Genomic DNA, 24455 nt, shown 5'->3' on the forward strand with positions numbered 1-24455 from the left:
TATGCACGGAAGCAACAATCCATTTCACTCTGTGTTTGGAGGTACACACCATGAATTTAGCATTGTGGTAGTATTCAGCATCACATACCTGTGGTTCTTCTCACCGAGGAGAAAATGAGGACTGCAGATGCTGGAGACCAGAGTTGAAACGTGTGGTGCTGGAAAAACACAGCAGGCCAGGCAGCATCTGAGGAGCAGGAGAATCGACATTTCGGGCATAAGCCTTTCTTCTTATGCCCGAAACGTCGATTCTCCTGCTCCTCGGATGCTGTCTGGCCTGCTGTGTTTTTCCAGCACCACACTGTTCTTCTCACTGACTCATTTTCATTCCCATATTTCCTTTATGCAACTATGAGTCTACAAAAAAACACACTAATCTCAGAATTGGTCAACCCACAGAGCAATTGACTTTTTGAGAAAATACTCTTTCACATACTACATTACCATGATAATCTTTTGGTTTAAAATTAATCTTCAAGTAGTCCAGATAATCATGGAGGAGTGGCACATTGCTGTATCCCTGAAAAAATTAATAAAGCATTGCTTTTCACAGCTTTAGTCCTTCAAATAAAACACATCACTGAGAGGTCTTCTTTGTTTAATGCCTTTTAAGTTATGTTTTTAATAACTGCATATCTTTTATAATAACCATATGCTAATATCCAATATATTAAACATCCTTTAATGACAGCTCACAAATTAATACATATATTTGAATAAATAAACTTGTTATTAAGTCTTGGATATTTTGCACGGCAATTTATTTGGCAAATGGTAAACAGGCAGATATTGGAAGTTTAGTCAGCAAGGGTCGTACCACCACAGCTATGAAGCATTTATGATACATAAGCACATAAAACGTCCCAGTTCTCAGTATGCACTATTTATTTGACTTTTGTAAATCTAACATGCCAGTTCTTTTCGGGGGGGTGGAGGAAGGGTGCATTATGCTTTATGATAAAACAACTATGTATCATTGAAATCTTGTAATATTGTAATCAGGTATTCATCCAATATTAAACAGTATATTTCATGTCTCTCTCAAAGAAGTCTTCTGTAATTCACAACACTTGAAAATGAAGTCTTTTACTGTCATGATAACATCACTACACTATAACCTATACCAGGTAACATTGAAATTCACCATAGTTAAAAAGGGGAAATGACAATGAAAGAGAAGGGAACATTATTTATGTTCATGTCCAACAACAGCTCCAAGGGTTTGGAACAGTTTAACGTAGTGTTCCTCTGACATTCATCAGATAGGTGAAAATCTAAACTGAAAATACTCAATCAATTGAATGCATTTCACTGTATATTCAGAAAAACTGCAAGTGTTTTTAAAACATTTTTAAAATTATAAGCAAGTTTATTCTGCACAGTCATGATCACTGGAAAAAAATCCATATTTGTATATTTAGATGGCTTGAATTAAAGGGAATCTATTCTATGTTGTCAAAGATAGATTTGAATGCAGGAGGGTAGATACATTACTTTCTACTGTCTGCTCTCAAACCTAGGCTTCATTTAGTGTAACCTGATGTAAAGCAAGAAAATGATGAAAAACTTTAATCTCAGTATGAATTTTTAGTGAATAATTATGCAAAGATCCCAAATTTCTTTTCTTAAAATATGAATGAAGTCATTTATAAATATTGTGTAACCAGTTTAGAACATGTGGTAAATATATTTGGACTTTTTCCTATTTTTAGTGAGAACACGTATGACTTGCAAGATTACAGTGCAATTCCAGTCTTCAAATATCCTTACATCAGCAAACTTGCAGATTTGTCATATTATATTTTGTTGTGTTATCCTGGCTGTTGTCTCAATGCGTTGTACGAGGTGCAGATAATAAAGTTCCAAGTCACATTGTGCAACACCACTTTTACCATTTTAACAGCTTTACTCACTTCAATTGACCATCAGAATATTCATCCACATATACAAATAACTTCAAAAGGTGCTCACTCACTATTACAGAACACAAAGCAGTTTTACAGCTCAACTGAAAATCACAGATGGTATTAAAAAAAAGTGTACAAAAATTACAGTCTGAGTAATAATTGCCACTCATGGTTAAAAATTCAAGTGCTTTTTGCCATCCATATTTGTACAGTTTGACAGAAAAGTATTTTCAACATTATAAGCAGCAAGACCTTTTAAACTCTGATACAATTGAAGTTCATGCCTCATTTGATATTTATGTCTAGTATTAAGAATTTTTGCCAATCATAATTTTAAATAATATAACGATTGGTGCAGTTCAACATGATGTTAACCCATCAAAGCCAGTCATTTTAACTAAATACTTAAGGGAAGAAATCTTCCTGCTTAACAAATTTGAAAATCCTTGTAATACAGTTACAAAATATATATATATATATATAGGCACACAGGAAAGCCTATTATTCAGGGTTTCTTTTAAACATTACACTTATCTCCATAATCAAGTTTTCTTTAGCATTCTCACTGCATTTCTCCAGAACTTTATATTCAATGTACATTTTTCAATACCAACAGAAAAATATTTACAGGTAGCACTGTGCATTTCATAGCTTGGCATTTCATTTCATCTGAAAGTTGCGGCTGGCATTTTATATAAACTGTACAAGCAAATTAGAATATCAGCACTTAAGTAGACCTTAATTCAAAACCTTTGGCAGTCTTTTCAAACAGTTCTTTGTAAACAAACATAATTGAAAACATACTTTAAAAATTCAACCTGTTTGGAATGAGCAGCAAAATCTTTACAACATCCATCCAAATGAAAAAAAATCAGTACCAGCATGATGCAAGTTTCTTGTATATTTATGGGACAGTTAGAATTTTCCCTATTTAACACAGTAATTTCTTAATCATCATCGTATTCTTGTGAAGAGATTCAGCACAGATATGGATTCCTGTAAATTGATTCAAAACAAAACTTAAGTTTCTGCATTCATAAACGTTTTTACCCCAAAGTTTTAATTATCTCCCTTTTATTAGTATTCCATTGGTTTGATATTCAATGTGTCTTGGTAGAAGATGTAGTTCTTTGTAGAACAATTGTCAGTAGCATATTTGTTCAGTATAAACCATTACATTATTTTAGAATGATTATATTTTTGCTTTTTTTCCTTTTCTCCTGCACACACATTCCTTCTTATTATAAAGCGCTTATCCCAATAATTTTGGAGAATTATCATCACCAGTAAGCAGAGCGCCTGACCAACCCGATTTAATTGAAGACATGACTTAATAACATGAGAAGAAGGATTCACATTTTTGGATCATTGGAATCTCTTTTGGGGTAGAAGTGACCTGTAAATGGAGGACAGATTGCACCTAAATTGGAAGGGGACTAATATACTGGCAAGGAAATTTGCTAGAACTGCTTGGCAGGACTTAAACTAGTAAGGTGGGGAGGTGGGACCCAGGGAGATAGTGAGGAAAGAGATCAATCTGAGACTGGAACAGTTGAGAACAGAAGTGAGTCAAACAGTCAGGGCAGGGACAAGATAGGACTAATAAATTAAACTGCATTTATTTCAATGCAAGGGGCCTAACAGGGAAGGCAGATTAACTCAGGGCATGGTTAGGATCATGGGACTGGGATATCATAGCACTTACAGAAACACGGCTCAGGGATGGACAGGACTGGTAGCTTAATGTTCCAGGATACAAATGCTACAGGAAGGATAGAAAGGGAGGCAAGAGAGGAGGGGGAGTGGCATTTTTGATAAGGGATAGCATTATAGCTGTGCTGAAGGAGGATATTCCCGGAAATACATCCAGGGAAGTTATTTGGGTGGAACTGAGAAATAAGAAAGAGATAATCACCTTATTGGGATTGTATTATAGACCTCCCAATAGTCAGATGGAAATTGAGAAACAAACTTGTAAGGAGATCTCAGCTATCTGTAAGAATAATAGGGTAATTATGGTAGGAGATTTTAACTTTCCAAACCCTCGATCGGGACTGCCATAGTGTTTAGATGGAGAGGAATTTCTTACGTGTGTACAAGACAATTTTCTGATTCAGTATGTGGATATACCTACTAGAGAAGGTGCAAAACTTGTCCTATTCTTGGGAAATAAGGCAGGACAGGTGACTGAGGTGTCAGTGGGGGAGCACTTTGGGGCCAGCGACCATAATTCTATTCGTTTTAAAATAGTGATGGTAAAGGATAGACCAGATCTAAAAGTTGAAGTTCTAAATTGGAGAAAGGCCAATTTTGACGATATTAGGCAAGAACTTTCGAAAGGTGATTGGAGGCAGATGCTCGCAGGTAAAGGGATGGCTGGAAAATGGGAAACCTTCAGAAATGAGATAACAAGAATACAGAGAAAGTATATTCCTGTCAGGGCGAAAGGAAAGGCTGGTAGGTATAGGGAATGCTGGATAACTACAGAAATTGAGGGTTTGGTTAAGAAAAGAAGGAAGCATATGTCAGGTATAGACAACATAGATCAAGTGAATCCTAAGAAGAGTATAAAGGAAGTAGGAGTATATTTAAGAGGGAAATCAGGAGGGCAAAAGGGGAACATGAGATAGCTTTGGCAAATAGAATTAAGGAGAGTCCAAAGGGTTTTTACAAATATATTAAAGGACAAAAGGGTAACTAGGGAGAGAATAGGGCCCCTCAAAGATCAGCAAGGTGGCCTTTGTGTGGAGCCACAGAAAATGGGGAAGATACTAAATGAATATTTTGCATCAGTATTTACTGTGGAAAAGGATATGGAAGATAGAGACTGTAGGGAAATAGATGGTGACATCTTGCAAAATGTCCAGATTACAGAGGAGGAAGTGCTGGATGTCTTGAAACGGTTAAAGGGGGATAAATCCCTAGGACCTGATCAAGTGTACCTGAGAACTCTGTGGGAAGCTAGAGAAGTGATTGCTGAGCCTCTCACTGAGATATTTGTATCATCGATAGTCACAGATGAGGTGCCGGAAGACTGGAGGTTAGCAAACATGGTGCCACTGTTTAAGAAGGGTGGTAAAGACAAGTCAGGGAACTATAGACCAGCGAGCCTGACCTCAGTGGTGGGGAAGTTGTTGGAGGGAATCCTGAGGGACAGGATGTACATGTATTTGGAAAGGCAAGGACTGATTAGGGAATAGTCAACATGGCTTTGTGTGTGGGAAATCATGTCTCACAAACTTGATTGAGTTTTTTGAAGAAGTAACAAAGAAGACTGATGAGGGCAAATCAGTAGATGTGATCTATATGGACTTCAGTAAGGCATTTGACAAGGTTCCCCATGGGAGACTGATTAGCAAGGTTAGATTTCATGGAATAAAGGGAGAACTAGCCACTTGGATACAGAGCTGGCTCAAAGGTAGAAGACAGAGGGTGGTGGTGGAGGGTTGTTTCTGAGACTGGAGGTCTGTGACCAGTGGAGTGCCACAAGGATCAGTGCTAAGTCCTCCAATTTTCGTCATTTACATTAATGATTTGGATGCGAGCATAAGAGGTAGAGTTAGTAAGTTTGCAATGACACCAAAATTGGAGGTGTAGTGGACAGCAAAGAGGGTTACCTCAGATTACAACAAGATCTGGAGCAGATGGGCCAATGGGCTGAGAAGTGGCAGATGGAGTTTAATTCAGATAAATGCAAGGTGCTGCATTTTGAGAAAGCAAATCTTAGCAGGACTTATACACTTAATGGTAAGGTCCTAGGGAGTGTTGCTGAACTAAGAGACCTTGGAGTGCAGGTTCATAGTTCCTTGAAAGTGGAGTCGCAGGTAGATAGGATAGTGAAGAAGGCATTTGGTATGCTTTCCTTTATTGGTCAGAGTATCAAGTACAAGAGTTGGGAGGTCAAGTTGTGGCTGTAAAGGACATTGGTTAAGCCACTATTGGAATGTTGCTTGCAATTCTGGTCTCCTTCCTATCGGAAAGATGTTGTGAAATTTGAAAGGGTTCAGAAAAGATTTACAAGGATGTTGCCAGGGTTGGAGGATTTGAGCTATAGGGAGAGGCTAAACAGGCTGGAGCTATTTTCCCTGGAGCGTCGATGGCTGAGGGGAGACCTTATAGAGGTTTATAAAATTATGAGGGGCATGGATAGGATAAATAGACAAAGTCTTTTCCCTGGGGTCGGGGAGTCCAGAACTAGAGGGCATAGGTTTAGGGTGAGAGGGGAAAGTTATAAAAGAGACCTAATGGCAACCTTTTCACGCAGAGGGTGGTACGTGTATGGAATGAGCTGCCAGAGGATGTGGTGGAGGCTGGTACAATTGTAACATTTAAAAGGTATTTAGATGGGTATATGAATAGGGAGGTTTTGGAGGGATATGTGCCGGGTGCTGGCAGGTGGGGCTAGATTGGGTTGGGATATCTGGTCGGAATGGACAGGTTGGACCGAAGGGTCTGTTTCCATGCTGTACATCTCTATGACTCTAGTGGAATTCAAATTCAATTAATAAATCTGGAATATGAAGCAAGTTTCAGTATTGGTGCATAACCTTGAAAATATTGCTGATTGTCATAAAATGCCAACTGCTTCATTAATGTTATTGAAGAAAATAATATTGTTCTTCTTACCTGGTTTGGTCTATATCTGACTCTAAATTCACAACAATGTTACTCTTAACTGCCCTCTGAAATGGCCTAGAATGCCACAAGGAGAACAAACACTAGTCTTGTCAGCAACCTTCATATTCCATGAAAGAACAAGTTTACATGAGCCATAGTTTGTATTTATCCATTAGCCTATTAATTGTCATGAAGGTCCCAATGAGTAACTTTATCTTATATGGTGCATACTTTAAATCCCAATGTAGACAGGTTTCATGTTGTGGTTTTTCACAATGGAATCCACTTTGATATCACAATGACTTATAGATAAGAAGCAATTGCACCTAAAATGTCACTCTGGTCTCATGCACAAAGCAAAACAGATTATCTTCCCTTGCCTCTGAGAATGTTGCATTACACGGATTGCTGTAGTTTTGACACATTGATGCAATTCTGTGTTTTTTTTCCAATCAATCACTCATCTAATTCTGTGGGAAACTCACAGGGAAAAACAGTAGGAACAAATTATGTTTTGTAATACCTTTAAGTAAAGGTGCAACAATCAACCAGATTGGCGACTCCTATATAGCATGATTTTATTATGAATCAAAAATACGATCTATTGATTCTTTAACAAAATCAAAGATTTCTGGTACAGCTTTAACATCATTGCAGCTACCCAAGGTATCATACCTTAGTTGAACGAGTTTTACTAAACACATTCCAGAATCGGAGTGTTTCATCTCCAGCTCCAGTTACAATGGCTTCCCCATCTGGTGACATTGCCTGTAGATTAAAAAAAAGAGAATTTGACTTCTTTACAATGCTTGTGAAAATAGTACATTTCTTTTGAAGCTTGTAAAAAAATATCTTGTTTCCAATATATCTGCATTTACTTTCTTTTTTCCCTTTTCTTCAATCTTCTCTGACAGGCAAAAGGTAATGAGAGACTGATTAAATTGATATTATTTAATAATGAGTTTGGTAAGGCAGAATACTTTCACCTACCTATTCAAATTCTACGTTCACCTACATAACAGGTATGCATAAAAAAGGTAAACACAGATACATTTTTTTTGAGGCTGTTATACTAATGATACCTATAAGAGAAATATATGTACACAAACTTTTTCAGTATGACTCTGACTATGTAATGACAGGCTGGTGCACTCCCCACAACAGCTTCCTGTATATAGGTCAGCAAGCCTGGACAAATTGTTTGGTTTAATGTTGTCGTGTTATCAGTAAACTACATGCTAGAGTTGAGCTAGGCTGCTCAATGCAGGCAACTCCCGAATATATAGACCCAGCATTCACCAAGTGTTAATGTTTAGGACTGTAAAACAGAATAAAGCACCTGGCAGGTCAAAACTGCATTTCAGAATGACTGGATACAGTGACATGAGCAATCACGTTTAGCAGTCTCTCTTGTTGGCCATTGTACACCCAGCGACATTCTGAAATGGAAAGATAAAATCTACCTGCAGACCGCCTCTTCCCCTAAAATCAGCCAAGATCTTCAGGCTTTGATGTTGATTTCTTGATTTTGCTGATATGCATAATGTATTCACAGCAAGGAAATACAAATTGGAGGAAAAGTTCCAGGGGAACTCTTCAGAATATTACAGAGTACTTGGAGATAGTTCTATAACTGACAATAGCTGAACAGTATTGATCTTGCTGGGAGAAGTGAAATTTATTTGAGGCAATTTTTTCTTAGTTCAAAAGTTTGGTATACATTTTTCTTACATTCAAGTTCAATACTCTTGGATTAAAAATAATGCAGTACATTTGCATTGAAAAGAGGAATCTGATTTTGTGAGAGGCATCCAGCCTACACTGATCCTTGTAGGGTACATATGTTTTGAGCTGCAGCTTTCATAGCGGACCAATATCATTATCAATGCCAACACATCATAGTTTAGATTAAGTAGATGGCAATAAATATGTAGGATTAGTTCATTGATATTCGAGACACATCTAAACCCATTGTCTGGCATATCCTAAACTGCCCAGACAAGGTCTTTGTCGGGCTGATGCCATTTCTATAATATTACATGCAAACTAACTTACATTACCAAATAAAGTTGAAATTAATGGGATTAATTAACAAAGCCTTTGTCAACTGTGTCTTAGAACAGATATCTTAACTAACATTAGAAAGCTGCAAATACTTAATGTCAATATTAGCAAAGTCGAGAAAGTTTGTCCAAAATTATCTTGAGTCAATTGGCCTTGTAAGCTTTTTAGCACTGAGTGCATACATAGTTGATTATAAAGTCAAAAACATTATGATTTTAATCCTTTGAGTTACACAATACAAATATGAAAACCATTATGACTAACTCACCAAATATAGCACTCTGTATGAATGCCCTGTCAGCTTGGCTACTTGTGTTAAAGATGGATATTTCCACACCAAGATTTGATTTTGTGAATAACCATGAGTACTCACCTACAAATAATAAACCTAATTTAGTGAAACTGATAAAAATGTACATAAAACCACTGTAGCACCACTTAAAAAAAGTGCATTAATATTCCAATTGTACTCCAGTTATCATTGTAACATGTTACACAACAGCACCAATATTCATAACAATGTATTAATCTTACATTTATTCTGGATTTCAACTGTTGCCCATTCCCAACAAGGCGCCTTTATCAACTGCCATAAAAATCTGCAAAATCTCTCAATAATTATGTTCTCAATGAATGGAAAGTTTTCCCCAACGACCAATTAAGTGAGATTGAGGAGAACATAATGATTTATTTGCTAAAACAATGGTCCAAATATTCTGATTACCATTGGTACAGACTTGACCAATAGTAATCCTTTAATATTACTGCTCTCCTGTTGATAGCTTGTCTGGCCACAATTCCATCAAATAAAAACACGGAGAAATACACTGAGTGCAGGAGTAACATTGTACATCAGTTTCGTACACAACTTACTGCCCAATTTCAGAAGTTAAAGGTCACCAAGACATTTTGAAAGTGACTGAAGAAAGCTGTGTATGTACAATAAGGAGAATGGAGAGAAGGTGGCAGCAGGTAGTAGGAGAGGGAGGGAGTGTAGGAGCCAGGTAGATAGGGTAGATGGTTTTTGGCTCCAGCAGGGTCAATTGGGAGGCAGGTCAGTTCACCAACATTTTCTAGGTTAATTTTAAGAGAGTCAGAACCCTCTGAATTCTCCAATGTTAAGGAGCTTTTTTATGTAGGGTTCCAGATGTAGAGGAATTGCTCATAGAAAGTTTAAATTTCCTAGACTATTCTCGTGGAGGTAACTGCATCAGGAATTCTGCATGGTCCCAATGCGCATCTCCAGTCTACTCTACTCCATTGACTGTATAACCATTGGAATAGCTAGACAATATTAAAACAATACTTGAATAAAATGAAATAATCACTAATTCCAGATTAAAATATACTTTGATCAATTCTCAAATATGCCCATTACTGATATGACCAATATTAATTATCACCTGTTGGACTGGTAAATGGAGTGGTTTGTTAGCAAGCATTACCACCATTAGTTAAGCCAGAACAGATAAGGATTGCAAGTTTCATTCTCAAAAATAACAGTGGTGAACCTCTAGAGACTTTAGAAATACTAAAAGCAAATAAACTTTTTACTTACTAGTTCATTTGCATGTTTGGACCAAGCGAGGTTGCACACCTGGGAACCTGTATCAATGCACTGCAAAGGTTGAGAGGTAAGAGTATTCCAGAACCGGATGCACCGATCAGCAGTTCCACCACCTGATGCAAGGAGACCATGCTGATGAGGGGACCAGGCAATAGCTTTCACTGCTGCAAGATGCTCTGTATACTGCTGTACTGGGCCTGAACTGGAATTGTTCCACACCAGTAACTAAATAACAACAAGTTATATGTAAAATAATCAGATTTTGCAATATGAAGTACAAATATTTTGTCTTTAAATAATCTTTGATTCACTTAAATCTGAGGACTCAAAGAACAATAGAACAAAAAAAAATTCAGTAAAACAAGTGAATTAGATCATTCCTGAATAATATCATAGTTTGTGTGCACATGCATTTGTCATACTTGACTACCTAGCGAAGGCAGAAGTGATTCATTTTTAAAATCTTAAGTTCAAATGACTAATTTTTTTTTAAGTGAAGTGTAAAGACAAGGTGATACTAATTATGTACAAGAGTGAATATGTAGACAGTTGTTTAGCTTTCAGCAATGCTGCTCAAAAAAAGCAGTTCCTGTAAGAAAACTGTCTTACACTTGCTACTCCCTCACAGCAATGCAGTTGTGATCAGAGAAGAGCTGACAAAGACAGAACACAAAATCAAATAAATATGCTGATAGTTTAATACCTAGTAACAAGTCAGATTACAGATGTTTTCCCAGTGCCCATTTTCTTCCTTATTCCTGTTCACTGTATTTCCCTAATGTTTCTAATTGAATTTCAGCATCTCATTCAAATGGCAATTACTGATATACAAGCTGCAAAATATATCTCATTGGAAGAAACACAGCCAAGGATGTTCTTGTTCAAGAATTCCCTTTCTTACCAAAATTACTTTATAGGGATCAGGAATGGCGGTCCCATTTCCTCTTCTGGCACTAAACAGCACTGTACCCAACTGTAATGCCCTTACGGTTACTACAGCTTAGATCAGTTACTTAGTTTTCATCATGTTTTGGTCTTCATACATTTCATTACCTTGTTATCATTTCCTCCAGAGGCAAGAAGCTGGTGATCTGTCGACCATTTCAAACCACAAACTTCCTGTCTGTGACCCTGAAGTCGGCGCTCTGATTGCAAGGGTGGCGTACGGATATCTCTCTGAAGAATAAGACGGTCCCTACTTCCTGATGACAGTTGATCAGCATTCCATGCAAGGGCCCCTATAAGCACAAATCAACCTTAGACTGCGTATCAGGTGGAAAACATAAAGAAAACTACTGACGACTTTGTTTTAAAGCTGCTTCAATTTGAATTGATTAGAAGACAATTTGCCTGCTGACAACAGATCAGCAAAAGTAAATACAAAGTTATTCTTTCATTTCCATCAAATATCAACCTTGCACTGAAAATATGGGATAGAGCATATAACAATAATGGCTTTAAAAAGTGTGTTAAAAGAATTGCCACTTGGAAATATTCTATTTCAAGTTTGAAAATTTCTGACTTGTAGGTTTTGGTGCTATAAATACTTTGATAGGATAGGCTTTTTAAAGGGTAAAGTTTTAAATAAAAAGGTAATTGTAATGGGACACCTAGCATTCGCATTCCTCTTTTCCGTTCTTGAATAAAAAGAAAATAAACCTTAGCTTTATAATTGTTCAACTTTGAGAAGGCAAAGTACAAATGAAAGAAATACTATTTTGGTCTAAGGCCTGCAATTCACTCTAAATACTGTTAATTTATCAAAATGAAAAAGAGCTACTCTATAAATGTTTTCTGTTATAAACAGAGACATATAAATACTAGACTGTAGAACACTAATGAAAATTTTACCCATTGGTTTGCATTAAGCAGATGATTTTTATGGTATCACACTGCAATTTGCTCCTTGTTTTGTCAAATTATACTTCCTTTTGCCAATAATTATGAGAAATTTTTGTATTCAGTTTTCAGTAACATAAGACACCTGGTTTATCACCATGCTATATTTCATGGAGGTGGTCAACACTTAAAGCTGACTATTTTTTTTTCAAATTCAGTGACAGATTATGCATTTATTTAAGCACTGACTGTCTGCAAATTCGGTTAAAGATTGTTCTCTTTGTACTGATGGCACATGCAAGCTCACTGATGGGAACAGATAAATTCTCTCCAACTGATGTTTTACCAAGGAAAGCATTTGAAAGCAAAATATCATATATCAGGTTGTAAGTTTGCTCACTAAGCTGGTAGATTTGTTCTCAGACATTTTGTCACCATGCTAGGCATCATCATCAGTGAGCCTCTGATGAAGCGCTGGTGTTCTGTCATGCTCTATATTTGTCTGTCTTGGTCTGTTGTGGTGGATGATACCATTTCTGGTTCTTTTTCTGAGAGGTTTGTAAATGGAGGCCAAATTCATATGTTTGCTGATGGAGTTCCGCTTTGAATACCAGGCCTCTAGGAATTCCTATGCATGTCTTTGTTTAGCCTGTCCCAGGATGGATGTATTGTCCCAGTCGAATGGTGTCCCTCTTCACCTGTGTCTTCTTGCAGACCAGTGTCTTCAGGAAACCAACACACTGACCAGATACTCAACCTAAGGAGAAATTATCCCAGCACCCTCAAATGGAGCTGTATCAGGACATTATTTAAATGAGCCACAACACACTGCAGCACCTAGGAAGTAAGAGAAGCTGAGGAAAAACACCTATGCAATATATTCAGCAACAACAGGTACCCAATAAGCGCAGTTAGTTAATTCCTATACAACAGACCTAAACAAGAAGACACAACATGCCCAGAAACTCTAGCCACCCTGCCATACATTAAAGATATCTCAGATGATTACCAGACTACTCTGGCCCCTCGACATCACAGTAGTCCACAAACCTATGGCCACACAAACAGCTCCCAATAAATTTAAAGAACCCTGCACCAACAACCAGCAGAACGAACTTCATATGCAAAATAACCTGCATGGACTGCACAAACATTACATTGGACAGACATTCAAGAAACTAGCCACCAAAAAACATCATCAACTATAAGTAGTATCCATACACACAGACAAAAAGGGACACCAGTTCAACTGGGACAATACATCCATCCTGGGACAGGCTCAGCAAAGACATGCAGGGGAATTCCTAGAGGCCTGGCATTCAAACCGGAACATATTGACTTGGACCCCATATCCCAAACTCTCAGAAACAAAACTGGAAATGATATCACCCACCACAACGGACCAAGACACACAAATAGCAAGCAGGACAGAACACCAGCACTTTGTTGGAAGCTCACTGATGATGCTACCTAGCATGGTGACAAACATCTGAGAACAAATCTACCAGCTGAGTGAGCAAATGTACAACCTGATCCACAACCTGAGCTACAAATCTTCTCCAAAATCTCAAGAAATGAAGTATAAGTTTCTTCAACATAAGTATCTTAATTACTCAACATGAGTTCAGATTATTGCTAAAAATGTAGATTTTAGAGAAAGGTGGAGGAGTAGAGCAGTTTAGGAAGTGAATTTCAGGTAGTGCTACACCTTAGCCGAAGATACAACTGCCAGAAGTAAGGTGAGAATATAGAAAAAGGCGCAGCTACAAAAACAAATGACCGAAGACAGTGAAAAAGAGAACTGGAAACTGGTCACTGGACTTGAAATGTTAACTCTTTGCTCTTCACAGATGCTGTGAGACTGAGTTTCTCCAGTAATTCCTGTTATTATGTATTTCAGATCTCGAGCAGCTGCAGTTCTTTATTTTATTTTGTAACTTAGTTTAATGTTTAATTGCTGTTGTAAAAAATAACAGTATCCTAGTCGTTTTCTTCATTGTCAGCTGTACCTGGATACCAACTTTTACGATTTACTAGAATACCTAAATCCCTCTGTACCTTGGATTTCTGCAGTTGTTATCCACTAAGGTATTCTTCCTGCCTACTTCACATTTTCCCACATTATACTCCACCTGCCGGATTTTTGCCCACTCATTCAACGTCTAAGTCTTTCTCTAAACTTCCGATATTTTCTTCACGATATGGTTTTCCTATTATATTTGTGCTGTTCCCAAATTCAGCTGCAATGCCTTTGCTGCTCATAACTACATCGGTGTAAATTGTAAAAAAAGTTACTATCCTGGCATAGGCCCCTGGAGGTCTCCACTCATCACATCTGGCTAATTAGACAAAGTCACAATTTGGCATACTGCTTTCTGCCTTAAAGCCTAACGCTATCCATACTAATGTGTTATCCCTATGCCAATAGCTTTTACTTTCTCCAATAACCTTTGGTATGGTACCTTATCTCATGTACTTTCTGGAACTCCAAATACAGTATGTCCACAATGTATGTTACCCCCCCCCCCCCACCCAAAGAAGTATAATAAAGTGGTTATATCCAAGATTAAAAATGATTCCTGTCTGAGGAATCAAGATTAAGTAGCATTCGTTTTGAACAAAATTGGATATAATCCTTATCGGCCTTGTACATCCAATTTTAAAATAAATGCTCACCTTCATGTTTATTATGTTGCAAAAGCTCTGGAGTGTTGCATTATAAATATAACAGTGAGGACATTATAAATATGGCAGTGAGATCATCATATCAGTGATGGATTCTTAGGCAGAAAAGGGATGGAAGAAATCTTCTGGGGCATTAAAAAATGCTACTATCTGAAGAATATAAAAACTGGCTGGAAAATATGATATTTTACTGAAAATGTGTGTTATCTTTCTGCTTCATATTATGAGGTTTAATTTGTTTTCCAACAACTTACCTACTCTAGCAGAGTGTCCTTCAAGTGTGGATAATTTTTTCCCTGCAGCAGTATCCCAGATCTGAACATATCCTTTGTGGGTTCCAACAGCTACCAGGTTTCCCTAGAAAACATTACATAACTATGATTTCTAACCTTTTTAATTTCTATCTGTACATGACAACCTTTATTGCCACCCATAATAGCTGAATAGTAAATCAAGACATTATAAAATTTATTTGTGCCTGACCTTTTCTAAAATTGTGGCGATAAAATTCCTATTTCTGAGCAATTTATGACCAAAGTGGCTTTGCTTTTACTATTCCCTAGTAAAGTTTAAGTATAATTTATAAAGAAAAGAATGTTATAGCTGCCTTGATACCACATCACACTTGAAACTAAAACATACTTCTCATACCATCAAGTATAAATTATGGACACTTACCTACAATGGTATGGGAAACAGTAATATTGATATCAAAATATTTTGTTTTTTTTCATTATTTTCAGAAGAGAATAGTATACTCAGTGAATATCACAGGGTTTGTTAATAGCAAATTGTCTCAATGTCCACATGCAACAATTTTTTATTAAGTTCCTTAATCTGTCCTTGAAGTAACAAATATAATACTGAACAGAATTTATCCAGTGTGGATGTTCGGTTACCTGCTTAGGGTAATTCATAGCCCAAATAGTATCATTTAATATTTACTACTACATGTTCTGAAATGCTGAATGAAATAAAAGTCCGTACCACTTCCTAAATTTAGCTTCCTCTTAACTAATATTGCAAAACAAAATTGTTCTCTGAAGTGTCTAAAAAACAAACTATCATTTATTTATATGGTGCTGTTTATAACTTTAGAATGTCCCAATTATGCAGTCTTCAAGAGTGGCCAATGTTCAACAGAAAAACGTGGCAACTAATTTGTACAGAACAGTTCACACAAATGACTGTGGGATAAGTGAATAGTAAAATTTCCTTTCAATGCTTGAAGCATTAAGACCTAACACCAGGAGAAAAACTGCTCTTTCTGAAGAGTGTTACTGGATCTTTTACAAAAATAATGAAAATCCAGCTTTAATTATCTCAATCAACAATGACTATTTTAGAGTAAAAAATGAGGTCTGCAGATGCTGGAGATCACAGCTGCAAATGTGTTGCTGGTCAAAGCACAGCAGGCCAGGCAGCATCTCAGGAATAGAGAATTCGTCGAATTCTCTATTCCTGAGATGCTGCCTGGCCTGCTGTGCTTTGACCAGCAACACATTTGCAGCAATGACTATTTTAGTGCAGCACTGAAAAAATAGCTTCAATAACGTGTTCTATTAAGTGAATGGGTCTAAAATCTGTGGTGTTCACAATCAGAAGCACGTTACAATGGCTGATAAACCTTCCTTTCATATGTTACAAATTCACAACACATTTACAAGAGTACTCAAAGTAACGGTAAAGTATACTGAATTATGGAATTAAGATCATTTTTGCTTGTTGCAGTATTTCTTACACCGAACAAATTAATTAGGAATAAAACAGTTAAATGAAATAGGTGTACTTAAATAAGACTTGAGCCTAGTTCTATTTTCACATCAAAAGAATGATATTTACCCTCTCTGACCAGCCAACTGATGTAACAGAATCTCCGTCAATAGAAAGGTCACACAACCTGATCACCTAAAAAAAAAACCACATTTAGGATACACAATTTAAAAATATGTACACAACCAGAGCATTAAACTTTTCTTAAAGCTGTGTTGAAAGCAAAAATTGCACAAAGGTACTTAAACAATTTATTCCAGACAATGATCTTTCTGATGCTGAGTTTTCAAATTACATATTTCACATTAATATTAGATTAATACATTGAACTCTCTTTGTACATTTCAATATTCTAAGAGTGAGATCTCCCTTCGCTCAAAAGCACAGGCTTTGATTGATTTCCAGACTGTGAACACTGCACATATACAGAATTTAACAGTATTGTCAGCTACACAGCGCAAATATTTTTCCCTTTAGCATCTAGGAATTTCAGGGGGAAGTTTTAATTCAGTTACATTTTTATTGAGCGTTCTAATATGTAAAATATTCACATTTCATTTTAAAAGAAGCTTTTTCTTTACAGGAGCGTCAGACTGATTGAACACTTGTTTTTACTATTTTGAAAGATAAAAACTTCAGTCATCATCTGGCTTCTCATTACAACTTGTTTCTTCAATAAAAGGCTACAGTACGTTGTTCTGACAATTAGCATGGCCTTTGATAATTCATGTTTAGTTAGAAAATGTGAGTTTGTAAATTTGAGAGGGTTCCGACATGCACAAATAATGGCTCAATCCAAAGTTACTCTTGGAATCTCTAAGGACAAATATCTTCCTTTTTACTTATTTAATGTTCATCAATGTATTTTCTTTGAAACTGTGTTGCAAATCAATTGTGTGTACAACTGTGTGTTGAATGTGACTGTTCTTAGAAGGTGCTGAGAACATTATGTAAAAAGACTAACAGTCTTGAGGTTCAGATGAAATATATAAACTCAACTAAACTTCACAATCCTAAAGGATAGGTGTTATTAGTCGCGGTTATACACCTTTGCAAATTTTAACTGTTAACCTACTTTTTGTTTGTCAACTATATTTTCAAGGAAATAGCTGAAATGAATGAATGAAGAGCGCATATTCTTTCAGTCATTCTCATTTAAAAAATTCATTTAATGAAAAGCAATATCAATGAGATGATAGTTCTTAGTATTTGGAAGCTGAATATCCTTAAGACTGTATTCTGGTCCATCAGTGTTCCAATGTAATTGACTTGCATAAATGTGATGAGTATTCTGCATTAAAAGGTAAGGTAAAATCGACACAATCTTACCAGACAGTAGAGCTGCTCTTTCATGATTAGTGAAGGTTTAACCTAGGGCCACCATTCCTCAGTTGAAGGGAGAGGTTGAGGAGAATCCTTCGTGGTAACCTCAGTTGGTGTGATACACTGTTGGCATCACTCTGCATTGCAAACCAGTCAACCAGCCAACTGAGCTAAACTAACCCCCCAGGGATGACAAATTATATAGTGGGAATAGTCCAGAAAAGTCAAGAGATAGACAAACTTCATAAAGACCTTTGCAACATGTTGCAAAATATAATTGGTGGAGCATGAAAATAATCATATGAATAAACAATTTGAAAAGATTGTGGACAATACATCCCAATCTAAGCAGTGACAGAATTTTGTTTTTAAAATTTGAAACAAACTTTGCTACAATATTTACACAAGTAATAATGATGTAGAACTAATAATAAAATCAAGCCACCAAGAAAGTTCTCTACAAATAACAACAATGGAACAGAAATATGTGCTCTATTTTTCTAGAAAGATAAACTGGTATTCCAGTGCAGGTGGAAGGCAGGTGAGCAGCATGAGAACCTCAGAGGTAATTGTTTTAATGCTTACTACAGTAATAACAAAAAAACAAATCACCATGACTTACCATTCAGCACATGATTTCTCAGAAATATTGATCAGGCTCAGCATCAGGGTTGTGAGGGAAGCTGAATAAAAACTTTTAAATTATAAAAACCCCTAATGATTTGAACTAAAAATGTCTGCTATTTTAAATAACTGGTTTACTCTTTCAATTATTAAATCATCATAGAAGACAGAAATCATAAAATCCCCACCGTGGAAGCAGGCCATTCATCCATCGAGTGCACAATAACTGTCCAAAGAGCATCCCACCCAGACCAACCCCCTACCCTATAACCCTACACATCCTACATTTCACCTACATATCCCTGGATACTATGAGCAATTTAGCATTGGCAATCCACCTAAACTGCACAGGAGGATACCAGAACACTCAGAGGAAACCCATGCAGAGATGGGAAGAATGTGTAGGCTACACATAGACAGTTGCCCAAGGGTAGATTTCTGGCACTGTGAGGCAGCAGTGCTCACTATGGGCAACCAAACCGTCTAGTTATTAAAACATACATCTTGAGATAAACATGCATTAATTAGATTTTCATTAGATGTGGCCAGAAAGAGACTGGAATCCAAAGACTCACCTGGCTAGTACAAGCACTCCAAAGATAGACACACGTGCCAAGTCCAACACTTAATACATTTAGAGAAGACCAGTCCACTAAGTTTAAGTAAAAGTCATCCTGCAGTTCTGGTGCATCAAGAACTTTAAACGGAATCTTTGAGATTTTTCTAGTCGGCTTTCTTGGTGACCGCAACAATTTTTGGCTGTTTGAGACAGAAGAATACAAAATTAAATACCAACCCAAAATTGTTCTGCTCAGTTTTGGAAAAGGCAGAATTATTTAGCACATCACTGTTATACTTTTCTTGTGACCATTCATAAAACATTAGAAATATTAAAATTCTTATAACAAACAGCATGAGGTACAAGGCTACCTTTTATTACTAACAGGAGATAAGGAGTAAGGCGAAATGTCGTTTCCATCATCAGGACTTGCCCGTTTAGTGCTGAGCGAGTACTACAAAGTAAAATCAACGATTAGATATGTTAAAAACATTTTTAAAAATTCCATATGTGGGGAACATAAAGTGTTTTCATGTATTCTTTAGCAAGAAAAAAATGACTCAAGATCTGAATTTACAATCAACTCAGATTTTCATTTCAGTGATGCGATCCAGTCAACTTTATTCTATCATTAGAATCATAAATGTAATTATGAACATAGACTTTATTCCCATTTAGTTCCAGAACAAAAATGGCAGCAAATAAAGTTTGAGAGTAAGGAATGTAAAGTAAGCATTAGTAAAGCACTGGACAAATTTATGGGACAAATTCCCTGCAGAACAGATTGTAAAACTTGTTATAAAACAGATCAAATTGTTCAGTGATTAGAAATTCATACCTTAAATAAACTTTTCTTTTCAGGCGTTGATGGCTGCAATCTTCTGTCTTCAGTTTGAGGGTCTTGAACTTTTTCAATTCCTGCCCCAAGAAGCTCATTTTTAAGTAATGCAGAATAAGCAAGCCCATCTGTCAAAAAGGCCAAAGGGAAACACAGAAAAGCTTAAAATAAAACATAAGCTGATGGAGGAATGCAGTTCTCATTTCAATCATTTAACCAGTCTTAATTAGTCAACGTTTTATGATTCTATATTTTTCAAGACAAATGGTTAAATAACTTTAAAAGGCAGTGGGGTGATTTATCAACATTACTTATTAGATTGATGTGCATAGTGTCTTCCAGTACAGCAATATTTGTTAGTAGCAATTGATATATTAAATGATATGTGACATTGAAGGCACAGTATTGTGGCAGTGAAGAACAGCAGGTTTTTTTTGTGATCAAATTAATTTACTTGAGATAATATAAGCTTCATTTATCAAGTCTTGCACTTTGCCTACTGCTTTTATCCTTGTTCTAAAGACAGTTAAGATAAAAGCATAGGGCACTAAATGTGACCATTGATTAATCCACCAATAATTTAGGGTGACCAAGTGCAACAGCTGTGAATTGGATAACAGATTGGGATATTACAAATGATATAATATTCTAAACTGTACCTAATCAGTAAACATTATCATAAAGAAACCTATTTTAGCTCTGTGTTCTAATTCGCCTACAATTGCAAGTGAATTATCTTGAAAAAAGTTTAGTTTTGTACCTCCCCATCCTACAAATTAGGTTGTAAATTTTTTCATGGAATGTGGTCACTGCTGCCATTATTGCCCATCTCTTACTGTCCTCGACAAAATGGTGGTGAGGCAAATTATTCAACTGCTGCAGTCCATTTGATACAAGCTTAGAGCAATCGAGTGGGCAGTTAAGAATCAGACATCTTGCTTGTGAGTTATCTGCTGATAATTCAGGCAATAATGGCAGAATCTTTTTTCTATGAAGGACATTTGTAAACTAGTTGGGTGTTTAATGACAATTGAAGATAGTTTCATCCTCATGATTTCTGAGGCGAATTTCATTAATTATTTGAATTAATTCATGAAATTTCAACTTCTACCCAGGATTTGGGCCCTCGACTTCCAGCTTTATCCTTGGGCTCTGGATTACTAATTCAGTGACATTACCACTATACCATTGTCTCTGTATAAATGCATACAGCAAATGATAGTTTTTATACAACAAAAGTTGAAAGCTATTACAGTAAAAAAGTGAACCTTCAGTGGTGTTTCTGCAATTAAATTAAGACAGCACACATCCATCAGATTGCATTAGTGATGCTGTTAAGAATGAAGATCAGAAGCTCCATCTAATGGTAGAAGTTTGCAGGTGAAAGTATGACTGGCCACTGGTCATACATGCACTAACATCCCACAGTCCAAATCAGTAAGATGGTCTTGTATCCAAAGTCCCACAACCTGTCACCATAGAGTAAAAAGTGAGGTCTGCAGATGCTGGAGATCAGAGCTGAAAATGTGTAGCTGGTTAAAGCGCAGCAGGTCAGGCAGCATCCAAGGAACAGGAAATTCGACGTTTCGGGCTAAAGCCCTTCATCAGGAATCAGGAGAGTGTCACCACAGTCCATTTTACCAGACCAACTAGAATGCAACAGGTTGGTAAATGGCAGATCAATGCAGGAAGGCAACAGAGTTCTGTAACCCATGTTTTGAAGGTTTAGGCTATAGCCATACCTCAAGGGCAAAATTAGTGCGTTGAAAGTAAAACAAAATTCAATCAAATAACAAAAGAGATTATTGGTGTTAGGTCAGCAGCTTTTACATTATGCACCTGTGTGCAATTATCTACTGAAGAACCATTCCTGAAGAATGGCTCATGCGTGAAACGTCGATTCTCTTGCTCCTTGGATGCTGCCTGACCTGCTGCGCTTTTCCAACAACACATTTTCAGCTCTGATCTCCAGCATCTGCAGTCCTCACTTTCTCCTGCAATTATATACTAACAGCCAGGCTCCTCCGTACCAAGATTCGGTCATTAAAGATACAAAGCTGTATTCTTGAAGTTCTGCATATCCAATTAGTGATATCTTCATTCTATTTGGTATGATGCAACCACATGGATCAGTCTCACATCTGGTATCTGCCCAGAAGGCTCGGTCAATGGTTTTGAATTGATTAACAGCCATATTTTGGATCTTATTGTAAAGATTTCTATCCTGCCATAAATTCATCTTCCATAAAAACTCAAATAATAAGAAATGTAAGCTATTTAATCCCTCCAGCCAACTTCACCATTCAATAGGATTGAGCTGATTTTTTTCTTCAACTCCTTCTTGCACTATTCCATCTCAAGTTTTAAAATAAAATCCTATAACCTGGAATAGATATTGGCCAGGACACCAATGAATGTGCCTGCTCTTCTTCAGATAACCCCACTGGAACTTTTACGACAACTTTAGAGTACAGGCATACTGCAATTTAATGCTTCTAACGACATTGCTAATAATCCAACCTTTTCAGTTCTACTTTGAAGCATCAATCCAAATTATGAACCTGACTTAGTGTTCTACTCTACTGTCTTCATTCTTTTCAGGATGAAAAGCCTTTTTATGTTAATCTTAATTTTAAAGCATTACAATTTAATATTTTGCGCTTTCGGCTTTCAGACATTGAATGCTTTCCAAGAGCTGTGCTAGCAGAAATCGAGAAACTTTTAAAACACAAAGATTAGGTGTTATGTACGTGTTCTTTTTTCAAAATAATAAAGGACTGCAATTGACTACTTTATAAACAGTGTGGTTCTTCAGAACTACCCATCCAAATGCCTGGGTACATTGTTTCTTTTGTATTCCCCAATACCTTTGTGAACGTTGAGTGAAGGAGCAATGGCCACAATGTTGTGTCATTCATGCACCTATCTTAATTTGAACTATTCCAGTAGTTGATCTCTGACTATTTCTCTAAAGTAGAGGGAGAAGGGTAGAGAATAGAGATGAACAAACAAAGCAACACCGGTTATCTCTGACCATTGTAATTATTTTAAACTACATTACGTGCCCTAATTTTCAACTCAACACTAAAGCAAATTAGTTCCCACACAATAATCGAACATTGTTTTGCATTTAGATTACTTTCATTTAGTTTGGACATATCTGAAAAACTTCCTCTTCATAAAATTTCAGTCTGCTTGACTTAAATAAGACATTGAGATAGCTAAAACTGTGTGTACAGAACCTTTGCCACTGTCAGAGGTTGCATCTTTTGCTTTTCTGTTTTGGCTGGGTGACTTTTCATTCTCCTAGAACAGAGAAAGAATCAAAACATTTATGTTCAGTTATATGCATTCAATGTTCAATTTATGCAGGTCATTTATGTAGCACCATCTGAGAATTGGTCAATAGATCTATTTATGAATATTTTCAGATAATTCTTTTTTGTCACAGACAAAATGCTCTTAATGCTAGTCCATTTTTCTCGAATGCAGATTATTAGTTTATGGATCTATGAACAAGATAGTTATTACTGTAAAATCATATATGCTGTATTTTAAAAATATTTTTGTATAGGATATGAGTATCCCTGGTAAGGCCAGCATTGTCTGCCCATCAACTGATTAACTGCCGTCTACAATGGCATGAAGAGCCAAAGAGACAACCACATTAAAGCGCATCCGGAATCACTTGTAGACTAGATAAAGTAACAGCGACAGATTTCCTTCCTTCTCTCAAGATGATTAGTGAACCAGGTGAGCTTTTAATGACAACGGTCACCGTTAAACTAGCTTTTAATTAATCAGGCATGGTAGGACTGGAATCCATTCCTCCAGAACATTAGTCTGGGGCTCTGGATTACTAGTCCAATGTCATCATCACATTGCCACTGCATCCTCTAATTTGACAGAGTATAAAAGAAAACTTGGGGAGATATGCTCAATTTCTTTTGAAAATAACAACCATTTAATTCAACAGAAATAGAGATTCCCTTTTAAAAGTTCAGTGACAAGATTCAAGCCATATGTTTATTAGGTCAGTTAATTAATAGCTGATATTCCGCTAATGTCCAGGTTGTAGAGCAGCTCTGTAAAAGTCTAGAAGTTTCAGCTTCAGACTGAGAAGAAATGATTTAGGAATGCAGCATTCCTCAACCCAAAATCCACAATTCAGGGAATAATACAATACCTCCTAATAACTATTACTTGTAAATAGGTTGTCATTGTTCCAGAGGATAATAGGCTGCTTGAAAGAGAGAGAGAGAGATGAATGACAGTGAGTTTAATCTAACGCTCACTATGCCTGAGGAAAGGTGAAATTGAGAAGGGACCTTCATGGTAACCTTAGCATAGACAGAAATTGGACTCATGATGGTGGCACATCACATTTAACAAAACAAACTATTGCAAGGCACTTTACAGAAGTATTAGTAAATAAAAGTTGACAATGGATGCAAAGAGAAATTAAAATCAAATGCTAAGTTAAAAAGGTAGATTTTAAATATTATTCCAAATAAGGAAAGATGAAAACGGGTCTGCGAAATTCCAAATCTTTCCACTTTGAAGTCAGCGCCACCATGGTTAAGTGATTAAGGTTTGGGAAGCTCAAGAATCAGAATTGAAAGAATGCTGCTTGATGCAATAAAAATATTTTACTTGAAG

General features: G+C 36.6%; 1 protein-coding gene across 1 annotated transcript in view; it reads right to left on the reverse strand.

Annotated features, from left to right (window-relative positions):
- Positions 1–723: 723 nt before the first annotated feature.
- The window catches only part of fzr1a (fizzy/cell division cycle 20 related 1a), a 41430-nt gene continuing 17698 nt past the window's right edge, over positions 724–24455 (reverse strand). The window contains exons 4-14 of the mRNA XM_060846171.1: positions 23039–23102; positions 19797–19924; positions 19330–19412; positions 18975–19158; positions 16522–16587; positions 14934–15036; positions 11209–11393; positions 10147–10380; positions 8857–8961; positions 7200–7292; positions 724–2903 (exon numbers count right to left, since the gene is read on the reverse strand). Of these exons, the coding sequence (XP_060702154.1) occupies positions 2862–2903; positions 7200–7292; positions 8857–8961; positions 10147–10380; positions 11209–11393; positions 14934–15036; positions 16522–16587; positions 18975–19158; positions 19330–19412; positions 19797–19924; positions 23039–23102 (1287 nt within the window). The 3' untranslated portion in view covers positions 724–2861. The remainder of the gene's footprint in view (positions 2904–7199; positions 7293–8856; positions 8962–10146; positions 10381–11208; positions 11394–14933; positions 15037–16521; positions 16588–18974; positions 19159–19329; positions 19413–19796; positions 19925–23038; positions 23103–24455) is intronic.

The sequence above is a fragment of the Hemiscyllium ocellatum genome, chromosome 28 (assembly GCF_020745735.1).
Source record: "Hemiscyllium ocellatum isolate sHemOce1 chromosome 28, sHemOce1.pat.X.cur, whole genome shotgun sequence".
Classification (NCBI taxonomy): domain Eukaryota; kingdom Metazoa; phylum Chordata; class Chondrichthyes; order Orectolobiformes; family Hemiscylliidae; genus Hemiscyllium; species Hemiscyllium ocellatum.